The following is a 10,754-nucleotide window of genomic DNA, read 5'->3' on the forward strand; positions in this document are numbered from 1 at the left end:
CACCATCTCATCAGAAGCATGTCCAGGTGTTGTAGGGAGGTTCTACAGGCAGGTGGAACCACACACTCTACTGAGCCTCATTCTGACTTGTCTGGAGGAATTTCACCTGACGTTGGATCAGCCTGTAATATGATTCTCCACTTTTATTTTGATAGGATTCCAAATCCAGACCTCCATGGGATAATCATTTTGATTTACGTTGAACATTTTTATGTTATTTTGTTCTCAACGCACTGTACTATATATAGAATCAAGACTTTCAACTGCAATATTTCTTTCATCGAGATCTAGGATGTGTTGTTTAGTGTTCCCTATATTTTTTGAGCACTGCGTGTGTGTGTGCGTTTGCGTGTGTGTGTGTGTGGATATAGATATATGATTTTATTTCATTGCATTTTTTTATTTTGAACATTTTTAAATTGAAATATCAAAATCAACAGTAAACACCAATAAAGCAAAGATATTTAACCAATCAAACAGTGACTAACAATAGTAAAATAGAATCATTTTGCATATCCAAAAAGGAGTGGAAGAAGTATAACTTGTTAAATACCACCCCTCCTTCATAAATAATCTCTCTCCTTTGTCAGATCAACACTTTCTTATCTATTGCAATCTATTATCGCCAGGTCGCACACTACTTCTGCTAGTGTAATTCTGTCGAAAGCCAATTTGTAGATGAGTTTATGTGAATGCAACTGGTTTTGAAAAACATCTGAAGTCATTCAGATGGTGTTGAATTACATGTATGATATTATCTTTGATATGATTTATGTAGGATTGTCAGTTACCAGGTTTGTGAAGCAAAGATTGGCATGCAAGTCCTGTATTGGTGTGAGGCACAGCTGACATTGATTTACAGATTGGCTCGCTCCTCCTAATATCCATCCATCCATCCATCCATCCATCCATTTTCTTCCGCCTATCCGGGGCCGGGTCGCGGGGGCAGCAGTCTAAGCAAGGAACCCCAGACTTCCCTCGCCCCAGACACGTCCTCCAGCTCTTCCGGTGGGACCCCAAGGCGTTCCCAGGCCAGCCGAGAGACATAGTCTCTCCAGCGTGTCCTAGGTCGGCCCCGAGGCCTCCTACCGGAGGGACATGCCCGGAACACCTCCCAAGGGAGGCGTCCGGGGGGCATCCCAAACAGATGCCCGAGCCTCAGCTGGCTCCTCTGGATGTGGAGGAGCAGCAGCTCTACTCCGAGCTCCTCCCTGGTGACTGAGCTCCTCACCCTATCTCTAAGGGTGCGCCCAGCCACCCTACGGAGGAAACTCATTTCAGCCGCTTGTATCCGGGATCTCGTTCTTTCGGTCACGACCCAAAGCTCATGACCATAGGTGAGGGGAGGAAGGAAGATCGACTGGTAAATCGAGAGCCTCGCCTTTTAGCTTCGCTCCTTCTTCACCACGACGGACCGATACAGCGACCGGATAACTGCAGACGCTGCACCGATCCGCCTGTCGATCTCACGCTCCATCTTCCCCCCACTCGTGAACAAGACCCCGAGATACTTGAACTCCTCCACTTGAGACAAGGTCTCTCCACCAACCTGAAGGGGGCAAGCCACCTTTATCCGGTCGAGAACCATGGCCTCGGATTTAGAGGTGCTGATCCTCATCCCAGTTGCGTCACACTCGGCTGCGAACCGTGCCAGTGCACGCTGAAGGTCCAGGTTTGATGAAGCCACCAGGACCACATCCTCTGCAAAAAGCAGAGACGAGATCCTGTGGTCCCCAAACTGGACCCCCTCCGGACCCTGGCTGTGCCTAGAAATTCTGTCCATAACAGTTCTGAACAGAACCGGTGACAAAGAACAGCCCTGCCGGAGGCCAACGTGCACTGGGAACAGGTCCAACTTACTGCCGGCAATGCGAACTAAACTCCTGCTCCGGGCGTACAGGGACCGGACAGCCCTTAGCAAAGGGTCCTGGACTCCATACTCCCGGAGCACCCCCCATAGGACGTCCCGAGGGACACGGTTGAACGCCTTCTCCAGGTCCACAAAACTGTGGACTGATTGGGCGAACTCCCATGAACCCTCGAGTACCCGGTGGAGAGTATAGAGCTAGTCCAGTGTTCCACGACCTGGACGAAAACTGCATTGTTCCTCTTGGATCCGAGGTTCGACTAACGGCCGGGTCCTCCTCTCCAGTACCCTGGAATAAACTTTCCCAGGGAGGCTGAGGAGTGTGATCCCCCTGTAGTTGGAACACACCCTCCGATCCCCCTTCTTAAAAAGAGGGACCACCACCCCGGTCTACCACTCCAGAGGCACTGTCCCCGACCGCCACGCGATGTTGCAGAGACGTGTCAGCCAGGACAATCCCTGCACATCCAGAGACTTAAGGAACTCAGGGCAAATCTCATCCACTCCCGGTGCCTTGCCACCGAGGAGCTTAGCAACTACCTCGGTGACTTCAGCCTGGGTAATGGACGAGTCTACCTCTGAGAACCCAGCCTCTGCTTCCTCAGCGGAAGACGTGATGGTGGGATTGAGGAGGTCCTCGAAGTATTCCTTCCACCGCCCGACGACATCTCCAGTTGAGGTCAACAGCTCCCCACCTCCACTGTAAACGGTGTTGGTGGAAAACTGCTTCCCCCTCGTGAGGCGCCGGACGGTTTGCCAGAATTTCTCTCGGGGCCGACAGATAGTCCTCCTCCGTGGCCTCCCCGAACTAATCCCAGGCCCGAGTTTTTGCCTCCACCACGGCCCGGGCTGCGGCCCACCTGGCCCGCCGGTACCCGTCAGTTGCCTCAGGAGTCCTATGAGCTAACAGCGCCCGATAGGACTCCTTCTTCAGCTTGACGACATCCTTTACTTCCGGTGTCCACCACCGGGTTCGGGGGTTGCCGCCACGACAGGCACCAGAGACCCTGCGACCACAGCTCCGAGCAGTGGCTTCAACAATGGAGGTGGAGAACATAGTCCACTCGGACTCAATGTCTCCAACCTCCCCTGGAATCCGTGAGAAGCACTCCCGGAGGCGGGAGTTGAAGACTGCGCGGACAGAGGGATCGGCCAGGCGTTCCCAACAGACCCTCGTGACACGTTTGGGCCTGCCGAGTCTGTCCGGCTTTCTCCCCGTCCAGCACATCCAACTCACCACCAGGTGGTGATCAGTTGACAGCTCTGCCCCTCTCTTCACCCAAGTGTCCAAGACACGTGGCCGGAGATCAGATGACACGACCACAAAGTCTATCATCGACCTCCAGCCTAGGGTGTCCTGGTGCCAAGTGCACTTATGGACACCCCTGTGCTCGAACATGGTGTTCGTTATGGCCAAACTGTGACTAGCACAGAAGTCCAATAACAGAACACCGCTCGGGTTCAGATGAGGGAGGCCATTCCTCCCAATCACCCCTTTCCAAGTCTCACTGTCGTTGCCCACGTGGGCATTGAAGTCCCCCAATAGAACAACGGAGTCCCCAGTTGGAGCACTATCCAGCACCCCTCCCAGGGACTCCAAGAAGGCCGGGTACTCTGTACTGCTGTTCAGTCCATAGGACGAGACAACAGTCAGAGACCTGTCCCCTACCCGAAGGCGTAGGGACGCGACCCTCTCGTTCACTGGAGTGAACTCCAACACATGGCGGCTGAGCTGTGGGGCAATAAGCAAGCCCACGCCAGCCCGCCGCCTCTCACCGCGGGCAACTCCAGAGAAGTGGAGTGTCCAGCCCCTGTGGAGGAGCTGGGTTCCAGAGTCCAAGCTGTGGGTAGAGGTGAGCCCGACTATATCTAGACGGTATCTCTCTACCTCCCGCACAAGCTCAGGCTCCTTCCCCCCCAGCGAGGTCACGTTCCATGTCCCAAAAGCTAGGTTCCGTGTCCGGGGATCAGGTCGTCGAGGCCCCTGGCGTCGACTGCCACCCAATCCACATTGCACCCAACCCCTACGGTTGCCTCTGTGGGTGGTGGGCTCACAGGAGGAAGAGGAGGGACCTGCGTCATCCCTTCAGGCTGGGCCCGGCCGGGCCCCGCGGGCAAAGGCCCGGCCACCAGGTGCTCGCATGCAGGCCCCAACCCCAGGCCTGGCTCCAGGGTGAGGCCCCGGCTGCGCCTCGCCGGGCGACGTCATTTTTTTTCTTTTGTTGTTTTGTCATAGGGGGCTTGTTGAACTGCTTTTGGTCTGACTCGTCACCTAGGACCAGTTTGCCTTGGGAGACCCTACTGGGGGGCAAGCCCCCCAACAACGTAGCTCCTAGGATCATTCGGGTACTCAAACTCCCCCACCACGATAAGGTAGCAGTTCAAGGGGGATGTCCTCCTAATAGCATACCAATAACAATAACATCTTCATATCAAACAGTTCTCCTCATAGCTTAACTCGTTTAACTATATAGTAAATATAATTACCAGTCCTTGAATGGATGGAAGAATGGGTCTGTCATCCTGGCCGAAGGAAGCTGGTGGTTCCTTTTTCAGCTCGGTGCTAACGGGTTGATAGCGTCTTTATTAGCAGCTCTGTGCTAACGGGTTGATAGCTTCTTTATTAGCAGCTCTGTGCTAACGGGTTGATAGCTTCTTTATTAGCAGCTCTGTGCTAACTGGCTTTGTAGCTTGTTGCAACCTGGCAGGAGACGCTAGAAAGACCTGTGTTTCAGGAACAGTCTTTGTAGTGTCTGTCTTGCAGGCCTGAGGATCTGGTCACTTTGACCTGGTCGTTGTCTGTGCAGAAGCTGTGAGATCTTGTTTGCTGGAGGAAAGAGCAGAAGGACAGTTTTTCCGCTGTGGCCTTCTCTGTCTTAGTGCCTGAAGGAAGCAGGGCCGGGATGCTGGTGTTCCCTTGGTGGAGAGCGGCTGGCGGCCGGCGGCAGAGCGGCTGAGAGTTAGAAGCATTTCCTTGTCAGCTTGGCGGCGTGGAGGTGGATCACCGTGGACAAGGCGGCGGTTCCGCATCTGCTTGGCATCAGCTCGTCTTCTACTCTAACGGCCCAGGCTCCAGCAGCAGCCAGAACCAGGCTCCAGCTCCCACCAGAACCAGGCTATAGCTCCCACCAGAACCAGGCTCCAGCAGCAGCCAGCCCCCACCAGAACCAGGCTACAGCCCCCACCAGAACCAGGCTCCAGCTGCAGCCAGCCCCCACCAGAACCAGGCTCCAGTTCCCACCAGAACCAGGCTACAGCAGCAGCCAGCCCCGACCAAAACCAGGTTACAGCCCCCACCAGAACCAGGCTCCAGCTCCCACCAGAACCAGGCTCCAGTATCTCTAAGCAGCACTCAAAATGCCACCAAAGAGGAAGGAGGAAATCGAGGATATAAAGAAGAGCCTGATTTTTTATTTTATTTGAATAAATTATCATTAAATTTAAATAAAACCAAACTTATGCTGTTTGAAAAACACTAAATAAATACAGAAGTAAAAGTACTGCTAAATAAAGTTGGAATAGAACGAGTGTATGAGAATAAATCCCTGGGTGTGATTCTTCATCAAAATCTGCTGGAAACATAAAACGTGAGATCAAAAGTAGCTGGAGCAGCGGAGTGATGGGAAGCAAGGCAGAGTACTGTATATTCTGTATTCTACACTGGTGGTACCATATTTAAAGTACTGTGTGGAAGTATGGGGCACTACCTAGAAAAGCACCTTACATTCACTGAGCACAAAACAACACAGAGCCTCTCCTATAGTAAATAATGTAGGACATCATGAACACACCAATACACTGTTTTTAAAAGTACACACCTTAAAGTTTGGGGATCTGGTAGAATTTAAAACTGCACAAATAATGTATAAAGCAATAAATAAACTGCTCCTGTAAACATACAAACTGTTCAAAGACAGAGTGGGGGGGGGGGTCGACTTTAGAGGGAAACTAAACCTGAAACAGAATTCTGCTCGGAGCAATTTAAAAAGTACGTGTTTCCATCTGTGGACTGGTTCTGTGGACAAGATTAAACAAAGTATGAATATAAAGCAATTTAAATACACGTACAAAAGATATATCTTTGAAAAATACAGAAATGAAGAATGAGAATGAAAACCTCTCAGATGTTCATGGTTCTTGTTCATTTTGTTCTTTTTGTGTGTTTTTATTCTGTTTTCATAAAAAGCTCCATTGGAGTAGTTTTTTGTTTTTTGTTTTCTTTTGTATTGCAGTTTAGTTACTTTCTTGGATTTTGTCATTGTCAATGGGTGAAGAATGGGGGGAGGACTGGATAAGCAGAGGCTGCTTCCTTTCCCTTTTCCAACCAGTCAAAGTGTTTTTTATAGAAATGGGTTTTTTTATTTATCAGATGTTTTTTTCCTTTTCTTTTCTTTTCTTTTCCATTTCATTCATCTAATTTTAAATTCTTCATTCGTCGAAATAAATAAATAAATCCCCTAACAAAATCACTGGAGAAAGATGTGGAATCGACTCTAAAACACACAGAAGCAACCAAAATGTTTCCAGGGAAATACAAAATGACTTGATATATATATATATATATATATACTGTATATATATATACTGTATATATATATCAAATGACCACAGAGATCTTTGAAAGTGCTGCTGCTGAAGTGGAAAACACAGATGATTTCTTCCAGGTTATTAGAGACGAGATGTTCTGCTGCAGAGGTTTATCAGCTGTGACTTTCTTTAGTACAGGTTACATATTTTTCTACATTGTCAATATTGCATGTTCTGGTTGTGTTTGCTGTGGTATTGGTAAAGAGGAGACGCTCAGGGATGCTGGAGCAGATCTCCATCGGGACTTCTAACCCCTGGGTCAGCTTGGGTCCACACATTTATCTTATTGAACTAACCACATTTATTCATATTTTCTTTGTTGTGTGAAAAGGAATGAATATACAATAAATATTAAACTCAATAAATGTAAAAGAAAGATGTCCTCTCTGTTGTTACTGAAAAGTGACCTGCACAAACCTGTGTGAGGGCTCAACATGTATCACGGAGCACAATGATGAAAGGCCTCTCTCCTGCAGGTACTACAGCGCCACCATCCTGCAGATGGCCGGCGTTCGAAGCGACAGACAGGCCATCTGGCTGTCTGTGGTCACGTCTGCCACCAACTTCATGTTCACCCTGGTGGGAGTGTGGCTTGTGGAGAGGGTTGGCCGCAAGAAGCTGACCCTGGGAAGTCTTCTAGGTTTGTCTTTTCATCATTTGATCACTGATGTTTACGTCAATGGGATGAAATCTTCAGGTTTTGTTTAGTGATAGTTGTTATCACATTACAGAGCAATGAACCTTCAGCAGCAAGTGAGAATAATGCAAAGTGATCATTTAACAGTGTTCACTCACATTGATTGGGATGGATATCAAAAGTACATTCTGGTGTAAAAGTCTTAAATCCTCAAACCAGCCCCCCAAAAGACTGTTACTTTCAGATTAAAAAAAATTCTCCATGATTTGAAGGAATCTGCTTGGCTGTATAAATCTTCTCTCAATGTGGAAATGAGAATTCACTACCTCGGGTAATAGTAATAGTTTTTATTGTTTACATTACATTGAACCTTCTTTGTGATCTAATGAGTTCTTTTCTCTTCCTAACACAGGTACTGGTTTGAGTCTGTCGTTATTGGCTGTCGGCTTCTTGCTGTCGGCTCTGAGTTCTCCACCCATCAGCCTCCACCCACAGAACTCCACCTGCAGCCTGTATGAGTAAGAATACCATTTATCCGCACACCTGATGACCTGCACTGTTTGGACGCAATTAAGGACAAAGATACTTTCTTTAGTTTCTTCCTGACATGTATATTTGTATTAAACGACTAAACTTTATATTTAAGCCCAGAAAGTCCATGTTACCGGTTACTGACCGGCTCTCATACCATGTTCAAGGTGATAAGGTGTCAAAGTGATGCTACTCAAGCTTTCAAAGGCTTTACTAATTTGTAATCTTGTATTCATTGAGTCCAATTTTAACATCCAGGAAGAATTTATTACAAATATATCAAAGTCACAGGAAAACACCCAGAATGGATGTTAGTTGTGTTTGAAGGGTTGAAATCCCCTTTTTCTTTCTTTCTTCTTACACAGCAGATGTTTTCTGGTGCACTCTCTGCTAACACCAGAACACAAACCAAATTCTGCACCATTGATCGATTTGTGTAATTTTATTTTATGAAGAAAGAAATTTAAGCCTCATTCAGGCCAACTTAAAATATCTGCGCCTCCCATTGAAACACTATTTTCCCCAATATAGATTTCTGGAAGCACCTCCAGCTGCCCTCATGCTTCTGTCTGTATTTCGACCTATAAAGTTAGACTTTGTGGTTCAGAGTGCTTTTGATAAATTCATAAAGAACTGGATGTGTTTGTACAATGGATGGACATTCAGAACTGTAATCAGATCGTCAGTTACATGTCGGCTAACTCCACTAATACACAAACTGAAAGCATTGTTATGTTAATGCTTCATTCTAATGACGAATGTTGGCTGTGTGTTCCAGGTCCTGTGAGTCCTGCATGCTGGATCCTCACTGTGGATTTTGTTACCGAGAAAACGCATCACAAGTGTTCGACTCGTCCTGTGTTCCTGTTGACGAAGCATCCACTGACGGGCCAGCGGGGGGCAGGTCTGACACAGTGGTTCCTCACTAGTGAATGTTTGTTTTATTATTCTCAACCGCTCTGTGTTGATCACATTCACCTAAGTCTGCAGCTGAACATTCATTCAGACAGTCTTGCTTTGCTGGTTCTGCCGAGATGTACGATGTTCGACGAGAGTGAAGGTGGATTATTGGATCAGTAACAGCTGCTAATGCTAAAAGACAGGGGTGTCCAGCTCCGGTCCTGGAGGACCGCTGTCCTGCAGGTTTTAGCTCCTCCCTGCTTCAGCTTACCTGAATCTAATGACCATGTCATCACCAAGGTTGTGAAAAAGCCCAATAAGGAGCCCTTCATGGCAATCAGGTGTGTTTTGCAACTGGGAGGGGCTAAACCCTGCAGGACGCCGGCCCTCCAGGACCCAGTTTGGACCCCCCTGCTCTAAGATCTGAATCAGTGTCGCTCCAAACCAAATGAATTAAGTCAAAGTCAAACATGGATTCAAACACATCTCACACTGAATGTAATGTGGCTCTCATCACATTTCTATTATCCCGAGCAAAAGGGCCTCTTATTCTTTATCACTGAACTAAAACTTGATGAAAACACGCTGATCAGCAGTTTGTGCCCCTCTTGGTTCTTCTCCAGGTGCTCCAATCAGAGCGAGGCCGCTGACAGCCCACTTTGGGCTTATAACTACTGTCCCACCTCTTACTCCTGGGTGGTCCTCCTGGGCCTGATCCTTTACCTGGCGTTCTTCGCTCCAGGTATGATGTGATTCACTTTAACAATTTAGAATATAGAATATAGAAATACTTTATTCGTCCAAGAGGGAAAGTCCTTAAGGAAACAATGGGAGCTGTTTCTGTGTGTTGTGGTTAGATGATCTTAACATTCAGGATGTAGTTTCCAGACATTCTGTTGTAATGGTTCTCTACTGATGTGATGATATTATGTTTCCATGTATAATAAAGGAATGGGCACCACACCCTGGACAGTGAACTCTGAGATCTACCCTGTGTGGGCACGTAGCACCGGGAATGCCTGCTCCGCCGGGGTCAACTGGATCTGTAACGTCCTTGTATCACTGACCTTCCTCCATCTCGCACAGTTTCTCACATACTATGGTACGACTCCAGTGGGAAGCCAAAAGTGCTATTTAAAATCACACAAACACAAAGGTTTCTAGCTGACTGAAGTGTGTTGCTCTTCCAGGAGTGTTCTTCATGTACACAGGGCTGGTGGCCATGGCCCTGCTCTTTGTCCTGACCTGCCTCCCGGAGACTTGTGGCCTTCAACTTGAGGAAGTGGAGAACCTGTTCGCTGGTCCACTCTGCTCCTGCTCTCACTCGTCTCCCAGGGGCGTTCAGTACAGCCGGGTAAATGACAGCAGCTACCTGCCCTCTGGCGTGCAGGACTCGGACACAGACTAGTCTTTCTTCTCTCAGGAACATGGACAAAGATATGATGAGAAGCTTTAGGTTATGATGTGAAAGGAGGTTTTACAGTATCGACAGCTACAGGAAGTATCAGTTTGAACACTGATGTCCCAAAATCACACCAAGACATTCTGTAAAGGCTTTTTGGAGGTTTGAAAATACATTTGCTTCAGTCTGTGGAGATCAAGTCCATATTTAAGATGACTCATGGTTTATTTTGGTGGAGTTTCTCTCTCATTCAATATTTTGTCAGCGGTTAACTTAAACTTTCTGTATTGTTTTACGTCTCAGATTTCCTTCACTACCGACAGGACCGTAGTGTTTAAGTTGAAAAAGCTTTGTGCTGACATGTTGTGTCACACATTACTAATGAAGAGACCTACTGCTTCTTTGTCATCTTTAAAGTCCACCGATCGCACACAATCACCTTCATCCATTCCTCACTTTCTCAACCATTTGTTGACAGGTAGTCAATGTGCAGCTTGTATGACGGTGTAAATTTACTGTCCCCTCAAAGTAATTCAATACACAGCCATTAATGTATAAACCACTGGCAACAAAAGTGAATTCATCCATAAATGAAAATGTCCAAATTGGGCCCAAAGTGTCTATTTTGTTTGGCGACCATTATTTTCCAGCACTGCCTTAACCCTCTTGGGCATGGAGTTCACCAGAGCTTCGTCGGTTGCCACTGGAATCCTCTTCCACTCCTCCATGACGACGTCACAGAGCTGGTGGATGTCAGAGCCCTTGTGCTCCTCCACCTTCCGTTTGAGGACGCCCCACAGATGTTCAATAGGGTTTAGGTCTGGAGACAT

At 47.6% G+C, this 10,754-nt stretch overlaps 1 protein-coding gene across 4 annotated transcripts in view; it reads left to right on the forward strand.

Moving 5' to 3' along the window:
- Positions 1-10,545, forward strand: part of LOC308117063 (proton myo-inositol cotransporter-like) — a 36,474-nt gene extending 25,929 nt beyond the window's left edge. For all 4 annotated transcript variants that reach the window (XM_080475701.1, XM_080475703.1, XM_080475702.1 and 1 more), the window contains exons 6-11: positions 6,931-7,094; positions 7,504-7,609; positions 8,401-8,526; positions 9,146-9,264; positions 9,472-9,624; positions 9,713-10,545. In XM_080475701.1, the coding sequence (XP_080331827.1) occupies positions 6,931-7,094; positions 7,504-7,609; positions 8,401-8,526; positions 9,146-9,264; positions 9,472-9,624; positions 9,713-9,930 (886 nt within the window). In that variant the 3' untranslated portion in view covers positions 9,931-10,545. The remainder of the gene's footprint in view (positions 1-6,930; positions 7,095-7,503; positions 7,610-8,400; positions 8,527-9,145; positions 9,265-9,471; positions 9,625-9,712) is intronic.
- Positions 10,546-10,754: the final 209 nt, after the last annotated feature.

Source organism: Lipophrys pholis, assembly GCF_963383615.2.
Source record: "Lipophrys pholis genome assembly, chromosome: 11".
Classification (NCBI taxonomy): Eukaryota; Metazoa; Chordata; class Actinopteri; order Blenniiformes; family Blenniidae; genus Lipophrys; species Lipophrys pholis.